Below are 22,537 nucleotides of genomic sequence, written 5' to 3'. Positions count from 1 at the left end.
CTTTGATGTCACTTTCTCCCACTAGGCTCCACCCCTTCAAGGTCCCACCATCATTCACTAGTGCCATAGACCGGAGGCTAAACCTTTCACAACATCGGCTTTATCCTAAATGTCACAGATAATGGATTACAGGCCCCTGAGCCTGCACAAAGCCACCATTTGCCCATGCCTCCTTGGGCCTAGGGTTATGGTGAAAAGGCTGGGAGGATCAGCTACTCAAGCATGAGGACCCAAGTTCAGTCTGCAGAGTTCAAAAGCTGGGCACCAGTGGTGATGCTTAAAACAGTGCTAGCACTGGTGAGACAGATGGGTGGATCCTGGGGCTCACACCAGCCCAGCTTACTTGGTGAGCTCCAGATACCCGAGATTGCCCTTTGGTCCTTTGGCCTCTGCACAGGTGCATGCACACACACACACACACACACACACACACACACACACACACACACACAGAGAGAGAGAGAGAGAGAGAGAGAGAGAGAGAGAGAGAGAGAGAGAGAGAGAGAGAGAGAGAGAGAGAGAGAGAAATTATATAAAGTAGATGCTAAAACCTGGTTGAAATCTCTGCTTCTGTAGACATACTCTTATGTAGCTATTTAGTGGGCTTGGGGCTGTCCTAGTACATGCTATGGTAGACTTTGGGGACCTTGAAGGGGTACCACCTCTCTTCCTGTGACGCATGCCCACGCCCAGTGTTTCTCTTGCAGCAGAGAGCAATGACGGCTACCACATCATCCTGAAGTGTGGGCTCTGAGCGGCCGAGACCTGTACCTGTTTCCACCCGTGAATCCCCTGGCTGTAGAAGTTGCACCATTGTCAGCTGCTGTTTCAACCAACAAGCTCAGACTCGGAGGCACTCTGGCCAGACCAGGAAAGCTAACGACAACCATGGACACAAAGTCTGGCATGTAGAAAGCCAGTGGCTCCTTTCTGTCTTTCGGCTTTGAGCTTTTTAACAGTTCCTTACTCTGTTTCCCAGGCAGACATTGGGGACATACCTCTTAAACACTGGAGCCCCTGTAGTTGGAGGCCCTTAGATGTCCTGGTCCCTCCTGCTATTCTTTTGCCTCGCACTGTTCCTGTGCCTCTTTCTTCGGTCACTGGCTTCATGTCTAGCCCTGCCAGCCTGCCAGGGACAACTTGCACAACTCTCCTATTCTAATATCATCTCAGTGGCCCTGGTGGCGACCTCTCTCCTGCTCTGGATGAATTACTAGGACTGGGTCTATTTATTTTGTGCCTTTCACCTCCTCTCAGTTGCCTTGTTTCTAAGGATCTGCCACATTCAAGCCTAGAGGCATGTGTATGTCTCTGCCTTGACATGGTAGATGTCACAGTACAACTGTGTGACTTCTCGTGGGCATTGTATTTGTTACTTTTCTATTGCTGTGATGAAATACCCTAAAAAAAGCAACTAAATGTGGATAGGGCTTGTTTGGGCTTTTAGAGTTTTAGGGGGATAGACTCTTTTTTTATTTAAATTTAAATTAGAAATGAGGTTGCTTCACATGTCAATCCCAGGTCCCTCTCCCTTTCTCTCCCCTCCTCCTTTTATGGTGAGGAAGGTATAGAGTAGAAAGCTAGTTGATCTCACTTTCATATACATAGGGAGAGAGACAGAGAGAGAGAGAGAGAGAGAGAGAGAGAGAGAGAGAGAGAGAGAGAGAGAGAGAGAGAGAGAGAGAGAGAGAGCACATACAAACAGGGGTGGTACAAGGTTACAAACCCTCGAGGTCCACCCCCAGTGATCTCCTTCCCACACCAACTGCATCTTCCAAAGACCACAACCTCTTCAGACAACATGGTTCACATGTTCAAATACATGAGCCTATGGGACACATTTCTCATTCAAACCACACATTTTGCCCCTGTGTGACCTCTCACAGCTAGTTGCTGATGAGGGCAGCAGTGGACTGGGAGATAATATGGATGAGGACATGATTCCTCTTGGGCAACTGCAGTGTAATTTCAATTTCTGATGAGAAAAGAGTACTGAAGAGGTGAGGATCTCATCCAGTGGCCTTGACCATCAGTTTAGAACTGTGGGTTGGGGTATGGCTCGATAGATCATAGATCGCTTGCCTGGCAAGTATGAGGTACTGGGTACAGTCCCAGTACTGCAGCCGAGGGTTTATAGCGCTCCCTTTTTGAGACAACCCTGCTTAACCAATCCTGTTTGCCAAGTCTCCTAGGGGAAGTGTATTCTCTGCAGTGTTCTCATCTTAGAGTTCATCTTTTCCCGATTGTAGGCGTATATTGAGGGTACTTTGTCTTGTTTGGTATGGTTGAATCGCCTTCCTTAACTGTGGGAGAATTTGAGAATTGATAGCTGTGGTGGACTTAAGAATTCATCTTCATGTTGCCAGGGTTCTGTGCTGACCCATGGCTCCAACTCTTTCTTAACTCAAGTTCTCCCAAAGTGTGGTGAGCCCTCTGACCACCAGAGCTCCTGTGGGATATACTTCTATTCTCACAGATCACCAGGTTTTGGCAAACATTATTTTATAGGCAGAGAAACTATTCTTACAGCCAGGCTGGGCTCTCAGTTCCTTGTCTTTTGGGAGTGTGTGGACAGGGCTGACAGCTTTATAGAGATGTTGGTGCTGTGAACACATTGGCACAGGTTTTCTTGTGGAAGGGCTTCATTTTGGGAGTGTTCCTGATAGTAGAGTGGATGGATCCTAAAATATCTTCCCCTCTTTGAGGGCCTCCCCTGTGTTTCCCACATAGCCGCTGCCTCTGTTTACATTCCCACAGCAATGGAGGATGGTTCCGGTTTCTCTGCCTCCTCCCTCTCTCTCTGCCTCCTTCTCTCCCTCTCTCCCTCTCTCCCTCTCTCGCTCTCTCCCTCTCTCCCTCTCTTTTCCCCCTCCCTCCCTCTCTCAATTCTTTCCACACAGTTTAGTCTAGCCTCACAGTCACTAGGTAGGAGAGGATGATTGAACTTGTGATCTCCTGCCTCTGTCTGCTGAGTGCTAAGAATACAGACAAGTACCTCCACAGCTAGTTTATGCAGTGCTGGAGCGGAATCCGGGGCTTTGTTCTTGCTAGGCAAGCGCTCTACCAACTGAATTCCTTCCCTGGCGTTGATCTTTGTGTTACAATATCCTGCAGGTGTCTTGCATTTCTCTGATGGCTGGTGATGTTCAGCCAACCTCTTCATGTGTTGATTGGCCATTTGTATGTCTTTAGGGGCAATGTCTGTTCAGGTCCTTTGCCCATTTTAAAATTGTGCTGTCTCTTCATTGATTGTCCAAGTTGTTGGTAAATTCTAGGAGAAGTCCTTTATCAGTTTTACTCCATTCTGCAGGCTGTCTTCACCCTTGTAATGATGTCATTTGAGGTGTACAAGTTTGTAACTTGGTTGGCCTTGGTGGTATGTGCCAGCATCCCCAATACTCAAAAGGCTGAGGCTCCCAAGTTCAAGGTCAGCCCAGCCTACATAGTAAAACCATGTCTCAAAAACAGTTATTATTATTACTTTAATTTGGGTGATGACTGAGTTAACCTACTTTTCCTATTGCTTGTGCTTTTGATGTGGATGCTAAGAAACCAAATTCAGGAAAATCAATGTGTGTTTTCTTCTAAGAATCTTTGAAGTTTTTTTTTTCTTTTTTTGGTTTTTCAAGACAGGGTTTCTCTGTCACTTTGGAAGCTGCGCTGGAACTAGCTCTGTAGACCATGCCATGCTGGTCTCGAACTCACAGAGATCCACCTGTCTCTGCCTCCCGAATGTTGGGATTAAAGGCATGCACCACCATCGCCTGGCTGAAGTTGTAATTGTTACAATGACGTCTGCTTCATTTTAAAATGGTTTTATGTGTATGGTGTGTAGCAGGGGGTCTGGTTCCATCCTTTTCCATGTGAGTATCTGCTTTCTTACTTCTAATTACTGAAAGGCCTAGTCCTTCCCATTGCCAGTCATTTTGCCGGAGGCCTCTGACACCTGGATCTCTCTGGGATGATGTAGCCGCTGGTGATCTCTTGCCCCCCCCAGTCTGCATTTGGGTCTACTGCTCTTACAGTCACCTCCCTACTCTGCCCCTGCATCCTCTCTGTCTTACAGTCAGCAGGACTGTTCTGCCATCTTTCCTGGTACATGACCTATCACTCCCTAGTTCTAGAAGAAGGTCACAACCAATCATTTCCATGTTTCCATGTTTGGATTGAGAGGCAACTGAGTCACTTGGGATAATTTGCTCAGAGTCAGATGCTGGAAGAAACAGTGCTAGATTTGGGGCCTGTGACTTCCACTGGGATTATCTGCGGCCGCTGTACTCAGGTGATGGCTCTACACTGGCCATGCGAAGAGAAACTAAAATTTAACCCTTAAGAAATGGGGTTGTTGATAACTTTCTCAGTTCCAAAGTGTGTCCAAATGAGGAGTAAAAGATGACACGCTGCAGAAAGGGCAGATGGCGTGAGAAGTTCCAAGTCTTTTTTTTTTTTTTTTTGGTTTTTCGAGACAGGGTTTCTCTGTAGCTTTGGAAGCTGTCCTAGAACTCACTTTGTAGACCAGGCTTGCCTCGAACTCACAGAGATCCACCTGCCTCTGCCTCCCGAGTGCTGGGATTAAAGGCGTGCACCACCAACGCCCGGCTGAGAAGTTCCAAGTCTTAGTATTAGCTTCTCCCCCCTCACAGTCTTGAGTGTGCAGACCATCATGGCAGGGGAGGCATGGCAGCGGAAGTGGGGCAGCTGCTCACACCGCATCACAGTCAGGAAGCAGAGACGGACGAACACTCTCCTTTTTATTCAGGGCGGAACCCTAGTCCGTGAAACTTTAGGGTGGGTATTCCCACCTCACTGAGCTAATCTGGAAAACTCCTTAACACACTTACCTGGAAGAGGAGAGACCATGACCAAGAAGATGGTTTTCCCAGGCGAGATTGCCTCTTTGCACTCCGGATGTCCTAGTTTCCGATTTCCCCCAAACACAGGAAACCTGACTGCATAATTTTTCTTGCTCTTGCTTAGTAAATTAGAAGAACAGAAAAGAAAGCCCCTCATAGACATACCCAGAGGTTTGTTTCCATGGTGATACTAAATCCCATCAAGTTGGCAATCAAAATCAATCATCCTGGGGGTCTAGGAAAAGGTCAGACATTGCCCTAGTGACCTCTTACCCAGTCTGCCTGGAGCCCCTTGAGCAGAGCTATTAACCTAGAGAGATCTTTACCAGGGAAAAAAGCTGGAACCCACAAGTGCGTCACCGGTTCCTAAGTCCAGTGTTGCTTCAGGGGCTGGCCCAAGTGGCTGGAGCTCTGAAAATCATTAACGTGCCAGTGGAAGAAACAGACCAGCTCTTTAGCTGTTGTCAGTGGAAAGTTAAGGTTGGTGGGGGCATGGGGAATTGGATGTGGGTACTGTCTTAGGTACCCTGGAGGGACAGGAGCAAAAGTCAAGGGTCCCAGGCTGCATCATAAGTGCCTGTCTCCAATTAATACAAAGTATATCCCCTTGGCAGAGTGTTTGTCCCTGGGTTTGAACTCCAGCACTTCCCCCGAATGACATAAGCAGCCTTGACTTGGAGCCCTCAGGACCCTGAACTGATACTCAGGAGATGAACCTAAGCCACGGCAAGGCTTTACCATTACTTCCCGTTCATCAAAGGCAGGCAGTAGACAGGTGACCTTTGCTTGTCCCGGGCACCGCCCCCGGTGCTGCAACTTCACCAAACCCGGGGCCTTCCCCGCTGACTGAAGCTAGATGAGTGTGTGCAGGTGTGGGCTTCACAGGGCCGTGCTGCCGCCGCTGTCATCCAAGCTAGTCTGCTCGGCCCGTATGGGAAATTCATACTCTTTCTCTTCTCCCCTTCCCTCCCTTCACCCCTTGAAGACAGGGCCACTGGGCCTGAGAACCAGTGAGATCCTGGGGAGCACCCTGACTCCCTGCCCAGGGCCAACTCTGTTTATAAGCTCCCCAAACCCCATTAGGCTTATGGAAGATTCTGCGGGGGGGGGAGGTCCCTTCCAGGCATTTCTGTCACCTGGTAAAGCCCTAACAGACCCTGGCCTGGGTCATCAGGCTACTCTTCCTAAGGGCTAGAGTGACAAGGTCTGTGTTCCCTTCTTTCCAGAGAGCCACCCCACTCTGCTTCATGTTTGGGAACGGGAACTGAACACTACGCTGTCTGTCTGTTTTGCCATCAGTTGGATAATAGAGAACATTGTCTTCAAACCTACTTTAGGAAATGATAGCCCTGCCATCAAATTACACTAAATTACTATATTTTGAATTACTTAAGTTAAATCACGCAGGACTGGGGTGTGGCTCAATGGCAGAGCACTTGTCAACCACGATCGAGGCCCTGGGTTCTATCCCTAGCACCATAAACCATACATTGTGGAGAGCTGGGTATGGTGGTGCAAACCTATAATGCTGACCCACGGGTGATGCTGGGACCGGGTCGTAAAAGAACTATGACTGGATTTGAGGCCACTCTGGGCAATTTTTAAAAAATGGAATTGTGTTTTCTCTTGTGCCAACGTAATTTTACCTCTTGGCTCTTAAATACTGAAATAGTTACTCCCTAACCCCTCCTTTCTTATATGTTTAATGTGTTGTATTGTTTTGCAGTGATAGGGAACAAACCTAGAATCCTGAGGCCTTACACATTGAAGCAGGTGTTATATCAATGAGCCAGCTCCTAGCTCCTGGGTTTAAACCCACAGCCCAGACAGCCTCAACCCTGCCACTGAGCTGCACACCCAGTCTCAGCTGCCTTCTCTCGCCTTCAGGTTGTTTAAAGGCAGTCTCAGCTGTTAGGACTGTCTTAAATAACAAATGCATTTTGCATAAACTTAGAAGTAGAGGGTATACTCAGAGAAGTCTGGAAGGTTCCTTGCCTTCTGGGTGTCTCACTTCTGGAAAGTTCTGGTCCTCACTTGGCTCCCAAGGACTCTGCCCAGCCTCTCCATGGGAGTACAGAGGTCTCTTCCTCAAATGCCCCCTGCTACCTGGATCCCTGCTCAGCCTTTGTCATGGTCCCTTGGCCAGGGTTTGATAGAAGAAAGGACTTTTGTGCAGTATTCACAGGCTGCTGAGCTGGGGGTGGGGTAGGGTTGGCCTGAGTTGCTCACTAGAACCTGTCCTGGAAGGCATAGGCTGATTTCAGCTGGTGCCTTGTTAGCTTAGTGTCTCCAGAGCCTGCAGACACCTCCCATGTGTTCAGGTCCCCTCTCTGTGCAGGGTTGTGAGTGCCTGGGCAGCTTCCTGCCTTCCTTGGACTCAGATTTCTAGGTCAGTTCTTGCAGGGGAGAGTTGTGTCCTCCAGGGTGCTCATCTTCCGTGGCTTGTCTGCTGTCTGTAGCTCCCTCAGGTCTTCTAGGCACTCAGAAACCTGCCTCCCCTGTGTCCCACTTAGGCAAACCTCATTGAGTTTTCCCCAGCCTTCTGCCCAGACTTCTAGCTGGGGTTGAAAAGTAAGCAGCTAGGACAGGCCTGGTCCTTACACTACAGCATGTTGAACATCCTGTTTCCCAAATCCAAAATTCTGTAACAGGCCTCATGGGACAGGTCACATTCAAAACAAAATTACCTGTAGGCCGTGTGTACAGCATATGCAGAAACAGGAATGGGTTTTGTATTTAGATGTAAGTCCCATCCCAAGATAGCTCCATTATGTATATATCAGTAGCTCAAGATTGAAACCCACCTGATCTAGGGTTTGACCTGGGATGTGCAACCTGCAATGGGCTGAGCCTGGATGAGTGTCTGGTATCCAGTCTAGGTTCCATCCAGGCCACATCTGTTAGGCATGTGGACAAGCTCATTCCCATGCAGCTGTCCTGAGGCTGTGTCCCTGGGTTGGCAGTACTACTGGAGAGAACTTTGTGGGGCTAGAACACTAAGAATGAGCGAAGGGGGACTGTTTTGTGCACTGACCCAGCTTCTGCTGGGTAGAAGTCTTGGTTAGTCACTGTGTTCTTCTATGTCCAAGCTTTAAAGTGATTCTTTCCTGAGATACCTTCTTCCTCTTGATCGGGTGGTTATTTCCTAAAGGTGGTGGGGGACTTTGGGGGGGTGACAGATCGGTCAAATGTGTGTGACAGGTCATCGGGGAGGTGGCCATGGAAACCCAAGTTGTCATAATGCCATGTTGTTTTTGTACCTGAAATAAAGCATATTTTGCACTTGTAAATGAGAAATCTGTATGTGGGCTCTGTGCTGGGTCAGAATGCAAATAAAACCATTTGTACTAAACCCCTGTGGCTGGGACCTCAAGTTGCTTTGTTATTGAACTGTAGCAAATGAGTTGACTATTGAAGAGTATGTGGAGACAACTCGGTAGCAGTAGATGCTCCATGCTGCCCCATGCTCCAGCTTTAGTGCTCTTTCCTTCTTGCAGAACTGCAACTCTAGCCATTAAACAGTTGCAGCTCCTAAGTCCCTTCCCCCAGCCCTTAGCTGCTACCACCTACTTTGTGTCTGAGTCTGTAAATGAGGAGCTTCATTTAAGTGAAATCCAGCATGAGTCATGTATAGGAGATGTATTTGGATCTCCTCCATCTTCAAAGCTAAGTGATACTCCATTGTGTTACTGGACCATGTATGTGTCTATTCACTCTCAGTGGACATGGGTAACTCCCACCCTTGGGTATAGTGAATGACACTGCTGCGTATGAGTTTTCCTACTTATAATTCCTTTGGGTACAGATCCAAAAATCCAGAGGTAAAAGTGTTAGGTCATGTGGTATTCTGTTTGATTTTGTAGCTAGAGGTAGAAACCATTGTACCCCTGTATTACTTGAGCTTCCGAACTTTAACTCTGTGTAATTAGGATGACCTTAAACTTCCAACACTGTTAAACACCTGTAATCTCAGCTGTGAATCATGGAGGCAGGAGGATCAGGAGTCACCCTTGGCCATATACCAAGGTTGAGACCAGGCTTGGTTAAATGAGTTACTGTCTCAAAACAAAAAACCGTGATGACCACTCTGGGTCCCTGCAGAGTCCCCTCTTCTAAAGACCCCACAGACCTCTGATGTCCAAGGTTTGGCCCGAGCAATCTTCTCTCCTATTACTTCTGGTCCTAGACCTACTGTTGATCTTGCTGATGCCCCTCTCTAATGGCTGGGAAGGCCTGTGACTTCCTGCTACCCCTGTGTCCCTGCCACCCATTGCTCTTTACCCTCCCAGAGAGACATGGAGCTGGCAGAGCCAGCTTGGCAAGGCCTGGTTTAAACACCATGACATATGTCCTCTAGTCTCCAAAATCTTAAGCCTATGGCTTTATTGTACTTATAAATTTTTAAGTGGGGACTGCTAATTTCTGCTTCAAACCAACACATCAAGATAAATTATTTAATTCTGGCACTTTTGACCTGGGCTTTCCAATATGACTATGGTTACTCTACATACAATTTCTCTTCCTAGGGCTGGTGACATAGCTCAGCAATAAAGTGTTTGTCGTTTGCACATGAGAACCAGAGTTTGACCCACTGGAACATCATTAAAACAAACCAGAGGTAGTGTCTCACTACTGTAATCCCAGCATTGAGGAAGTGGAGACAGGCAGGTCCCTGGGATGCTGACTAGTTTAATCAGTGAGTTCCAAGTTCAGTGAGAGATACCATTTCAATAAATTAGGGATGCTGGATATGATGGCATATGTCCAGCACTTGAGATAGGAAGTCAGAGGTAGGTAGATCTCTGAATTTGAGCCAGGCTGGTCTCTACATAATGAGGGAGTCCAGGACAGCAAGGGCTATATAGAGATATCCTGTCTCAAAAAATTGGGGGGGGCAAATAATGATAAAGTAGGACCCTAGAATTGACCTCTGGCCTTTACAAGTACACACATACTAGTGCACACATGTGTATACCCACCCGTATACACATGTGAGGGGGAAGGAGGGAAGGAAGAAAGCTTAGCAGGAAAAGATGAAAACAAGAAAGATGCCAATGCTAAGAACACTGGTTCTGCTGAACTGCATTCCGAGTCTGGTACCAAGGTCCATGGCATCCCTATTTAGGCACCATAATCAGCACTTCTTTACAAAAGGAGGCTGAGGCTGGGCATGCGGTACGGTCGGTAGAATGCTTGCCTAGCGTGTTCGAAGCCTTGAGTGTGAGCCTCAGCACTGTATGAACTAGGCATGGTAATACATGCCTGTAATCCCAGAATTTGGAGAGTAACGGCAGAAAGACCAGCCATTCATGTAAATTCTCCACTACATAGAGAGTTCAAGGCCAACCTGGGTTACCGGAGACCCTGTTCAAACGATGACAATAACAGCAAGGCAACTCTTCCTTGGGGAGACCATACCAATGACCCGGCATGAGTCCTCCTTCCTTTCTGTGTTAACTTTCACACTTAAAACCTATATTAAACCAGGTGTGATGGTGCGCACTTTAATCCCAGCGCTCAAGAGGCAGATCTCTGAGAGATTCAAGTGAAGCCTTACTATATATCAAATTTCAGGTCAGCCAAAGCTATACAGTGAAACCCTGACTCAAAAAAAAAAAAAAAAGGTACAATACCTTACTAAATTAAAGTTATGGGCTGGAGGGATGGCTCAGGGGTTAAGAACACTGAAGACTCTCCCAGAGGACCTGGCTTTGATTCCCAGCACCCACATGGCAGCTTACAACTGTCTGAGTTCCAGTTCCATGGCAAAATACCAATGCACTTAGAAATAATTTTGAAAAAGAAAATATAAAAGATTACAGTCATGCTTCCTTAAAAGCAGCGGGGAGGAGAGGCCATTGGAGCAGAAGGGCCTTGACTTGGAAGGGGATGGGGAGATAAAAGAAAAGACGAGCCGTAAACAGATGGATTTTTAGGAGCTATTTATTCATAATCCCTTCATTCTCTTTCTCAACCGGTGAGTCTACAGTCTAGAGCGCCAGACACGACAGTAGCTAGCTGCTGGACACATGAGCTGAGAGAGGGTGACTGTCTCCTTCTACTTCCAGAATTTTCCAAGGCCCCTACCTGGGTGGCAAACTCATCCTCTCACTGTCACCTTTAAGAAAAAAAAAGTGCGTTGTTGTTGAAAAGACAAAGTGAGTGTGCAGCTTCCAAAGCCCCAAGGGCAATGTTTCTATACAAAACAGGAGGCCAGGCTGGGGACACGGAGGCCCCTGCCGGGCAGGGCATAGGAGGATGGGCACCAGGCTCCCGTGTGACACAGCTGGGGCACTGTGGTGGGATTTCAGGCTGACTGGAGACTGGCCGACCCGGGAAGCTGGAAGCAAGCAGGCTCGCCCACCCTTCCACACCCTCATTAGGAAAACCACTCAGGCCTGCTAGTCTAATCTCTGCGGCTCCGACTGCTGCTGGGGAAACCGAGGCCCACTGAAAGGAGGCAAAGGATGCAGGTGCCCACACCATAAGGTGTATAGGTTGAACTACGTTCTCCTTGTAGCCTGGGCTGGCCTTGAACTCCATTTGTAGTTGAGGATGACCTTGAACTTCTGACCCTCCAACTCCACTTCCTAAGTGCTGTGAATACAGAAATGCATACCAAGACCAATTTGAGTGGTGCTAGGGGGATCGAACCCAGGGCCGCGTGCATGCTAGGCAAACGTTCTGCCGACTGAACTACACCCTCAGTGCTATACCCTGTTTTCCTCTATACCACGCACAATGCTTCACATCTGGCACCGGCCAGTGCTCCGTCCCTCTGGACACCAACTGGGTATCCTACAAATCAACCAGCAGCAAGAGAGTAGAAATTGGAAATTGCATAATGAGGATTAACACGAAGCCAGCTAGCAGGAAAACCCAGGAAGCCCGTCCTCAGCTGGGCTCCACACAGGAAGCGTGTGGGAGAAAAGCCTGCAATGCGCAAATGCGGAAGGGGTGGGCGTTATGCACGTGACCCTCTCGGCCCAGGGTGTTCTCGTTAATGACACGTGTTTGTTTTCTGTGTGAGTATACGCGCACGCACACCATGCACACACACGCTACATCATGTACGAGGAAGTCAGAGGAAAACTTGCGGTGGCAGGTCTCTCCTTCTGGGACTCAAACTCAGGTCTTCAAGCTTGGCCGCAAGCATCTTTATCTGCCGAGCCACATTGCTGGCTCTTGGGCCAGGACTTTGGAGTGCCTGCCTTTCCCCCAGCTCACTAGCCTGCTTTCGTTTTCTTACTAACCAGTCTCGATTCTATTTTAATGTCTAATAACTAGTCTCTGGTCAAATTCATTGTCCTGGGACACAAGAGCCTGGAAACTTCTACCACTCGTTGTGAGACCTGAGTTAATATATCACAGAGTGAAGACAAGGTAAGAGCTACCAGACTCCAGATGCCAAACATGAATGAGTCTCCAGGCACCCCCTCTTCAACTTCAGTATTTCTCTGATGCCTCACAAAAGTAAGGGCATCACTCAGTCAATGATTTGTTCATTCTATTTCCTTAAAATATGTTTAATTTGTTATAGTGTGTGTATGAGGGGTGGTGTCAGTTGTGTCTGTGTGTGTGTGAATATCTGTGCATCTAAGCATGTCTGTGTGTGTCTGTGTGTATGTCTGTGTGTGTCTGTGTGTGTATATGTCTGTGTGTCTGTGTGTGCATATGTCTGTATGTGTCTGTGTATATGTCTGTGTGTCTGTGTGTACATATGTCTGTGTGTGCATATGTCTGTGTGTGTATATGTCTGTGTGTGTCTGTGTGTGCATATGTCTGTGTGTGTCTGTGTGTGCATATGTCTGTGTGTGCATATGTCTGTGTGTCTGTGTGTGCATATGTCTGTGTGTATGTGTGTGTTTGTGTGTGCATATGTCTGTGTGTCTGTGTGTATATGTGTGTGTACCATGTCTGTGTGTCTCTGTGTGTATATGTCTGTGTGCGCATATGTCTGTGTGTATATGTGTGTGTCTGTGTGTGCATATGTCTGTGTGTGTCTGTGTGTGTTTCTCTCTGTGTATAACTTGCAGGAAGCAGTTCTTGCTTTCCATCCTATCCCAGGGATTGAACTCAGGTCATCAGGCTTGGCAGCTGGCACCTTTAGCCACTGAGCCATCTCATCTGCCTCTGTTTATTTTATATTAGGACATGATGAATGACACAGATAGGCTGCCACATGAAAACGCCCATGAAATTTGTCAGGCTGAGTGTAAAGTCCAGGAGCTTCTCTTACCCTGGGAGGGTGGCATATGAACAAGTTCACTAGCGTGGGAATTCTCTGAGCCCCCCCCACTTCAGGAATTTGTGGGGAGGAACTAAGGATAGAGTCCAGGACCCTGAGTGTTAGGCAAGCTCTACCCCTAGGCACACCAACTCTCTATAGGGGTCTCATAGAGGCATTGCCACAATGCCACAGTCTCTAGCTCTGCTCTGCTATAGGATGGGGTGGGGCTGAAAATTGCCTGTTCAAAACTGTGACTGGTCATCCTTGTGATCAACATATGGGCCATCTGGGAGGCCTCCAAGAATCATCTTTTTTTTTTGGTTTTTACGAGGCAGGGTTTCTCTGTATTGTTTTGGAGGCTATTGGTCCAGCCGGCCTCGAACTCACAGAGATCGGACTGCCTCTGCCTCCCGAGTGCTGGGATTAAAGGCATGCGCCACCACTGCCCGGCCCAAGAATCTTCTTATTGTAGCGAAAGATGCTTCTGTCACACCAAAAATGGCATGGGTTTCATTTTTAAAAATGCATTAATTGAGCCGGGCATTGGTGGCACACGCCTTTAATCCCAGAACTCGGGAGGCAGGGGCAGGCGGATCTCCGTGAGTTTTAGGCCAGCCTGGTCTACAGAGAGAGTTCCAGGACAGCCTCCAAAACAATACAGAGAAACCCTTTCTCGAAAACACAACAACAACAACAAAAAAATGCATTAATTGCTGAGCGTGATGACACCTTTAAATCCCAGTACTCAGGAGATAGAGACAGGCAGGTCTCTGAGTCGGAGGCCAGCCTGGCCTACATAGAGAATTCCAAGCCTTCCAGGACTACATAGTGAGATTCTGTCTAAAAAACAATACTTATTTTAAATTATCTTTATTATCGTTGTTGCATATAAGGGGTGCAGGTGCCTGCCTCTGTGTGTCTGCAGAGGTCAGAGGAGGATTTCAGGTGTCCTCTGTCACTCTATCCACAGCTGAAGGCCCACAAAGTGGATATCTAAGGTGTCATGGTGATGCCAGGTCAATGGGCAAGCTACCCAAAGTCATGAGGGCGGCTTCCTCTGGGAGGGAGGAGCCATTTGAGGGGTAAGGCGTGGCGGGAACACAAAGGTATCTATTTCTGGACTGGGCGGCGACTGGGTGGCTTTGTGCTAAGTCACTGAGCTGTGGCCCTGTTTTGTACTTTTCTGCATGTGAATTCCACTGCACAATGGGGAGCCTGGCAGAGGATGAGGGTAGATGAAATAAGCCACACGTGCCACTCTGCAGAAGGACCTGCCCCTGGGGCATGTCCAGCTGGGGAGCAGGTCCTGAGACCTAGGGTGATTCTGCCTTATCACCTCTCTTCCTGGCAGAAGTGTGAATGGGGTGCTAGGCTCCCTCCCCCCTCCCTCCCTCCCTCCCTCCCCCCTCCCTCCCTCCCTCCCTCGTCTCTGCCACACACTGTGCAGTCACTTCCAGGCCAAGCCTGGTGTAGTTTCTCCATTGTCCCTTCCCATGGGTCCTGAGAGCTCTGGAGCTGGGGCCTCAAGGTGGTGTGTGGAGAGATAACCCTTTACTGTCCTTATCTTCACTTAGTGTGTGTGTGTGTGTGTGTGTGTGTGTGTGTGTGTGTGTGTGTGTGAGTGTGTGTGTGTGAGTGTGTGTGAGAGAGAGAGAGCATGTTATCCACACCCGCATTTGATGTACCCCTCCCTTCTTCACAGGTTTGGGTTCAGCAGACCCCTCCATGCCTCACTCCTGACCCAGGCAGGCCCAGACACTTCCTTAGATTTTGTGACGCCATAAGGAATCCCTGGATTACAGATTCTTTTTCTTGGTCACCTGATCCCAAGAGCTCCTGCATCTGCCCAGAGTCTGGACTTCATAGGTCTGTCTGTCCGTTATCTTTAATAAAAACAATCCCAGGAAGACAGATATGGTGGCTTAAGCCTGTAATCATGCCACTGAGGCAGAAGGATCATGAGTTTCCAGGTTAACCTGGGCCACACAGTGGTGTATGCATGTATGTTCATGTGTGTATACATATGGGTGTCCACATGTGGAGGCCAACCAGAGGTTGACAATGGGTGTCTTCCTCCACTTTTTTTTTGTTTTGAGGAAGGGTCTCTCTCTGAACCTGGAGCTCACTATTTAAGGATGGCTGGCCTTGCCAGCCATTGAACCCCAGAGATCCTCCTGACTTTACCTCCTCAGTACTGGGAGTACACCTGTACTCTGCCTGGTATCTATGGGTGCTTGGGATCCGAACCCAGCTCCTCAGGCCTGAGCACCAAGCACTGTTACTCTGAATCATGTCCCCAGCCCCCACTTCCCATGAGGCTTTTCTTTCTGAGAACTTTAGTTTACAGTGTGAATGGCTTCCAGCAATCTAGTGACCCACCGAGGCCTCGCCACCTCTGTCTGCCGAAGGTTCTCCACCTCTGTCTGTTGAAGGTCTCTCCACCTCTGTCTGTCTTTGGCCCTGTGGATGGGTATTAGGATGCCACTCCCGGAATGTAGGCCTTCTTTGTTACCTGGCTTGTACAGCCACCCGGAGCAGAGCCCAGACAAGAAGATGCTCAATAGAGTGACCGAGCTAGGGAGAAGACTCGGTAAGAGTGTTAATTGAGTGACAGTTGTGTTCCAGTCCCCAGAACGCCCATGTAAACCCTAGGTGTGACTGTGCACATGGCCCTGTAACTCCAGTGCTGGGGCAGGTGGGGGAGGCAGACACAAGTGGCTGGCTGGCCTTCTCCAGCTTCCAGCCTGGCTCCAGGTTGGGGAAGCGGGTGATACAGAAGGACACCGGTCCTACCCCTCTGACCTCCACGGATGTGCACCGTGGGGTGAACCGCCTGCCCTTGCGTTCATGCACAGCTTGGCCCCCAACATACACGCAGGGTGTCCAGGCTGGGCCTCCCCTCATGTCTTATACCTGTGTGCTCTCTTACGCTTTCTGTGATTCTGTCTGACACTGAGACCTGATGGCTGGGACGGACTGCCCACCTCCCTCCCTCAGCTGCCTGGCTCTCCCCTGAATGTTTCCTCTCAGAGCCTCAGAGGGACACTGGGCTCTCCCAGAATCTGCTCCCAATTCACAGGTGAGAGAAAAGGCATGGTCTCAAGGTTCAAGAGAGTGGGCTTTAGGTGTGGGCCTCCAATGGACTCCCCGGCGGTGGCTCAGTGACACTTACCTCCTTTCCCTGGCCACCTCTGGGTGCCATCCTCACGTAGCAGAGCCCAGAGGGTGGAGTAATACTCCCACACCATGAGCCTCAGATCTGAAAAGAGCTTACCCATCCCCCTCAGGGCATGAAGTGAGGGGTCGTCTAGAGGGCATGGAAGGAGCTGCCCAGAAAGGACTCCATAGACCAGCTTGAAGGTTTGGGGTGTTTTCTGGACATCATATATAAGACTAATATGTGTGTGCTTGCTCCCTCCCTCCCTCTCTCTCTCTCTCTCTCTCTCTCTCTATCTCGTGTGTGTGAGAACACAGGATTCTTTCTGTGTCTCTGTGTGTGTGTCTCCTCTGTGTGCACATGTATTCTTTCTGTGTGTCCATAGGATTCTGTGTGTGTGTGTGTGTGTGTGTGTGTGTGTGTGTGTGTGTGTCCACAGGATGCTGGATCCTCTAGAATTGGGACACAGTCAGATGTGTACCACCTAACATGGGTTCTGGGAATTGAACCTGGGTCCTTTAGAAGAAGAACAAACATTCTTAGCTGTTGAGCCATCTCTCTAGTCTCATTTTCTTATATCCATGCATGTATGCATGTATGTGTGGAGGCCAGGAGTCAACGTCAGGTTTCTTTCTCAATTGCTCTTCACCTTATACTTTGAGACAAGTCCTCTCCCCAAACCTGGAGCTCACTATTTGGACTAAAGTGGCCAGCGAGCTCTGGGATCTGCCTGTATCTGCACCCCTCTTTCCCTTAGCACTGGGGTTATGTGGGTACTAGAGATCGGAACTCCTACGTGCGTAGTTAAGTACCTGAACCACCTAAGCATCTCCCTAGTGTCCCGTGTATTCTCAAGCAGAGTCTCCCGCAGCCCAGGCTTACCCTGAACTCACGACATAAGTAAGGAAGACCGTGAGCCTGCCCCTCGTGCTTCTACCTCTCTCTCTCGTGTGACTACAGGTGTGCACATCATGACCCTTTGTGTGGCACTGGGGATTGAACCTAGGACTTTGTATATGTCAGGCAAACACTCTACCAACTGAGCCATGTCCCCTACTGACGACATTTTAAGATGGGACCTCAGCAACATGCCCCACCCCCCGGGCAATTGGTTGAGGTACAAGGAATTAATTTGCATTGTTTTGAGCCTCTAAGGGTGTTGGCAGGAGGGACGGACTGGTGGGGTGCAGGGTGGGCAGAGGAGGCTCTGGTGTGGCTCCCGGAGAGGGAGGAAGAGACCCGACTGCAGAGTTGGTAGCACCCCTCACGAAGGCCTGGGGTGAAGCCCGAGGCTGAGCCTAACTGAACTAGAGTGGGGATCGGTGTGACTCACAGGGGGGATCAGGCGAGTGCTTCCGCCCTGTGTCCAGGATCCTACACAAAGCCAGGCTCCAAACTGAGCTCACAATCCCAGTCCACAAAGATCCTGGCTCCACAGGAGTCACTCGGTTCAGTGAGAACAGAATGTCCCCAGGCAGGGCACAGGGAGTGGAGGGCAGAAAGGAACATAAAAATCAAGTCAGGGATAGCATCTGGCAGTGCCAGGTTTGTTTTGTAACCACCAGGTGAGTCACCCTTTCTCTCGGGACCCATCCTCTGTGTCACATCACCTACCTATGTCTCATGTCTTGTTCAAGCCACATCATTTTGTCCCCTTCCTATTTGCAATGGTGATGTTTCTGGACCTGGGTTGCAGAACTGGATTGGAATCCTCCTGGGCTGGTGTATGAGCTTGGAGAAGGACCCCTTCGGGTTGCAGCGTGGGCCTCACTGTGTGGTGGGAGCTCTGGGTAGGATGACAGGCAGCTTACTCAAAGCAGCCTCAGGGGCCTGTATCTGTCAGGCTGGCCCCTGAGTGTTCCAGTGGGCAATGTCTACTTTCCTATCTGCCTCTCTCTCTCTCTCTCTCTCTCTCTCTCTCTCTCTCTCTCTCTCTCTCTCTCTCTCTCTCTCTCTCTCTCTCTCTGTCTGTCTGTGTTATGCAGGTACATATGAATGTCTTTGCAATTGAGTATGGAGGCCACAGGATACCCCTGCTATTGCTCCCCAGGTATCATCCATGCTACCTTTCTTAATGTTTTTGTTTTGTTTCTGAGAATACTGGTTTGAAACTCACTTGGCTGACCAGCTAGCCGTCTCTGTCTCCCCAGTCTGGGAGTTAAGTACACCACCACAAAAGCTTTTTTTCTCTTATGTGGGTTCTTGGGATTAAGCAGAGGGCCACACACTTGCCAGACAAGCACGTTATTGACTGAGCCATCTCCTCAGCCAGGACATTCATGCCAGGCTTTGCAGCACATGGAAAGGACCCAGGCCTTTGCTATAACAACTTTTGCCAAAGTTCCATTGAGCTGAACCATATGCCTAGCACCCAACAGAGCCCTGGAATCGTCGTGTCTCCTGCAAGGCCTTTAGGCCAAAAGTGTGTGTCAGAGTACCCATTCAGAGGCAAGAAACCTCATGATGAGCTCTCATGTTGGAGTTGATGGGCAGGGCAAAGTGAGCTCAACAGTCTTGGGAGATTCCTGCACCCATGAGGCTTAAGAGTAGAGAGCTGGAGCAGCGGCAGCCAGAGTGTGCCTGTGGGGTGAGGAAGGAGGTCATCATAGCTGAAGCTGCTGTGCAGGCCAGGCACTGCATGGGGAATGCTTGGGCTTGCAGACGAGGCAGGGAGTGCGGTACAACACAGCCTTGCCCCTGTGTCTCACCTGTCTCCCCTAGCTGCTCCAATTGCAGTTTCGAAGGTGCTGCCAACTGCTCAGTGATGTTCTGGGGCCAAACTATGTCCCTGGCCTACTGCCGCCACCACAGGGCTTGGTGCCAGCTGCATTGTCTCTGGAAGACAAACCGCCTTTAAGGCCTTGGAGTCTTGAGGCTGACAGCATCTTCACAGGTTGGCACAGGGAGGAGCAGGCTGGGGCTCAGAAGAGTCAGGTGTTCCTGGGCTAGGCTCTGAAGCCAGCCTGATGCCTCTTACTAGTTGGGGGACTGGACAACTGACTGAGCCTCTAGGGGCCTCAGCTAACCCATCGGTGAAATGGGGCTGCTGCTTGCCCAGCAATGATGCTGTGTTAGGTTAATTGAACTCATCTGGATAACTGCTCAGAGTAGCCCTGACCTGGTATGAGTAGCCCTGGCCTGGTATGTGTGTCATACTAACAGGAACCCTTATTACAAGGATGCTGTCCCCTTTCTGAGGGTAAATAAGGCCAGCTTCCTCTTGCCTGGTCTTGTAGCACAGTGTGATTTGACCTCTGTGCACCATTCAAACCTTGCTGCAGTATGTACCCCAAGCCTCCAGCCATACCTAGGGTCTCAGCCTGGAGCAGTGCTCCCCATCAGGCAGGGCCAGTACCCCATTCCTTAGCTTATGTATCTCCTCCTGCAAGAAGGATTGAAGAAGCTGGATCCTTGGCTGCCCGAACCTGGTTATAGACATGGTTGACTGAGACTGGATCCAAGGTTGGTGTTGTCTCCTCCAGACATGCTGCTTCTTGTAGTTAACGTTTTGGGGGATTCTGAAATGAGCAACCTGGTCCATCTTAGTTCTCAGCTGCTGGGACTAAGCATTATCATGGCTAAGATCCCCTTAGCCAAGACTTGGCCTCCTTCCTGCCAGAGGATGGATGCTTGTCTTCTGCATGTTTGGACCTTGAATGATGACTGTATGGAGGTATAAAGATGTGGCTCTGGTTCCTACCTGAGACAGCTCTGCAGGGTCATCTATCTCCAGCTCCACAGCTGCCTGTGTGGTGGGGATGGACTTTCTTCCCTGCCTCCAGGAGATACTACTCAGCAACCACTTCTCTGCTCCCTCTCCTCTCTCCTGCTCTGCCCTGCCCATGTCGAACCCCAGAGCAAGTGCTCTTCAAGTCTCTCAAGCTACTTTCCTACCCAGCCATCTGAAGCCCTGCTGGGTGACATCAGAGCACTCCTGTAGCCCAGGGGAGTAGGACCAGGTGGGAGCAGTGCACCCAGAATCCTTTGGGCACCAGAATGGTGCCAGATGGTGCTCCCCAGAGTTCCAGATGTCCCAAGCAGAGTCCGACTCCTGAAGCGGGTAGTACCTGGCTCCCATTGGTGGACTCAAGGAGTGAGAGGCTAGGCTGACCCAGGAATATGGAGGAAGGGTATCTGGGAGCTTGGGTTAGGGAAACACATTTCAAGTCTTCTTTGCAATGCCCCAGGCCATTAGCAGCAGCTCCGAGCAGGGACCACAGGCACTGTACAGCCCGTGTGCCCTGAACTAGTGATAGGTGACAGGTACCTTTAAATAAAACACCTGTGCGTGTATGCATGTGGGGGCCAGAGGAAAAACTCAACCATTAGGTTAAAGCAGTTGGTAATGAGCCCCAGGGATCTGCCTGTTTTATATACCTGGATTTTTGGTGGGGTTTCTAGGGATTGAACCCAGGTCCTCATGTTTGTAAGGCTGAAGCTGCATTTATCTTTCCAGCCCCTGGAAGCTGCCCTTTGAAACTCTTCTGCCTTTGCCAGCATCTTCTCCCCAAATTTGTTATGTGGGCTTTTGGCTGTCATTTCTTGAGCCTCTTGTATGGGAAAAGTGTAGTGTCTGGGTTCAGATTTGACCCCAGGCTGGAACTTCATATATGTTGGAACAGCTCAGAGTTAGTCACGGAATAAGGCTATGGTTGGGTTTAGGCCTGGGGTGATTGTTCCATCAATAAAATGCTTGCCTTACAGGGTCTGGGAACTGAGTTCTGTCCCTGAACCCATGTAAAATAGCTGGGTGTGGTGGCATATATTGTAATCCCAGTACTAGGGAGCTGGAGACAGGAGCATCCTCAGATCTCAATGTCTAGCCAGCCTAGCCTACTCAGTGAGCTCCAGGCTAGCGAGACCCTCTCTCAAATGAAAGATACAAGTCACCTGGGCAACCAAACATGAGACACACACGTGTGTGCAGGCAATTGCACATTCAAGGCATCTGCACACATGCAAACTCACACCCAAAGGTTCGATTAGACAAGGTCAGAGGCCAGGGCTGCAGGGGCAGCTTGCAACTTTAGTCATGTCCATATCTCTCATGGGATAAGAGTGTTGAGTTGAGGAGGATTTCAAGTCCTAAGAGTTTGAGTGCCCAACGCAGAGCAGCTCAGGGTCCTCTTCGCTGTACCAGCCACCTGGTCAGTGGGGAGCCCACTGCACCTCAGGATTTATGATACACCAGGCTGGCCTTCTTGCAGACAAAGCCATGGTCTTTGTTTTGCTGGGCATTCTTCCTCCTTTGGCAATAAATGCTGATTGTGTGAACAAGGCCAGCATCTGGGAGAGAGGTGTGTGTGTGTGTGTGTGTGTGTGTGTGTGTGTAATTCCCTTCCCCTTAGGGGCCTTGCAATTCAATTTCATCTTATTGTTTAAAGTTTGTATTGACTGAATGAGAAAGGAAATTCAGGAGCTTTCTCCATTTACAGGTATCTACCATTTACGTCTATCTGTCCGCTCAGCTGTCCACCCATCCACCCATTCCATAAACGGTTCATTTTTTTCAGTCCTGTAATGTTCTGAGACTGTGCTGAGCCCCCGAGACCAATGGAGACAGGTGGCCTATCGTCAGAGAGCCCTGTCTGTAGGTGGGGTGGGAACACAAGCACATGGTAGGCACAATAGGACAGAGAGGCCTGCGCCTCTGAGGGACCTGAAGGAGACGCCCCACTTGGCCTGGGGGATTTTTTTTTTATCTAGGAAGTTTCCTGGTATCATTTAGATACAAAATGACTCCCTGAGACTCCCACGTTTGGACACTTGGTTCTGGCTGGCAGTGCTGTTTCAGGAGGCTGTGTGGGACCTTTATGAGGTAGGGCCTCATGGGAGGAGGAAAGGCCTTATGGGTGATAGTCAGCCCCTATTGCCTTCCCTTAAGTTCTTGCCCAGCATTTGGCCCCAGTGAGGAGAAAAGTAGCACATTTCCCTAGAGGTGAAGCTTGAGTCTTGTGAGATAAATAGGTGGCCGTTAGTCAGAGAAGAAGCAAGCATCCCGGTGGACAGGAACACAGCGCACTGCAACTCATGTTGAGATAGTGTGGCACAGCCTCTGGGCATTGGTTATCGTTCTCATTATGTATCCTATGCCATTATTTTATATTGGATTATTATCTATTATGTATTCTCAAATATTATCTTTCTCATTCTGTGGTGTCAAACAACAAGGAGCAGCCTAAGGCAGGAAGGACTTATCTGGCTCACAGTTTGAGGGTACAGTCTATCACAGTGGGGAGGGCGTGGCGGCCAGAGACTGACTGGTCACATTGCATCCGCAGTCAGGAACCAGAGTGA

General features: G+C 49.4%; 1 protein-coding gene, 1 long non-coding RNA gene and 1 pseudogene across 2 annotated transcripts in view; all 3 read left to right on the top strand.

Moving 5' to 3' along the window:
* Positions 1-8,205, top strand: part of Tfcp2l1 (transcription factor CP2 like 1) — a 64,079-nt gene extending 55,874 nt beyond the window's left edge. Inside the window, exon 15 of the mRNA XM_040738224.1 lies at positions 708-8,205. Coding sequence (XP_040594158.1) covers positions 708-754 — 47 coding nt within the window. The 3' untranslated portion in view covers positions 755-8,205. The remainder of the gene's footprint in view (positions 1-707) is intronic.
* Positions 4,834-4,967, top strand: LOC121137379 (annotated as a pseudogene).
* Positions 8,206-11,901: 3,696 nt separating the features above from the next.
* The window catches only part of LOC121137175, a 28,331-nt gene continuing 17,695 nt past the window's right edge, over positions 11,902-22,537 (top strand). The window contains exon 1 of the long non-coding RNA XR_005874409.1: positions 11,902-12,236. This is a non-coding gene — a long non-coding RNA (uncharacterized LOC121137175). The remainder of the gene's footprint in view (positions 12,237-22,537) is intronic.

Source organism: Mesocricetus auratus, unplaced genomic scaffold, assembly GCF_017639785.1.
Source record: "Mesocricetus auratus isolate SY011 unplaced genomic scaffold, BCM_Maur_2.0 Super-Scaffold_100676, whole genome shotgun sequence".
Lineage (NCBI taxonomy): Eukaryota > Metazoa > Chordata > Mammalia > Rodentia > Cricetidae > Mesocricetus > Mesocricetus auratus.
The sequence above is the reverse complement of the archived record's forward strand: the minus strand, read 5'-3'. Positions and strand labels throughout refer to the sequence as shown.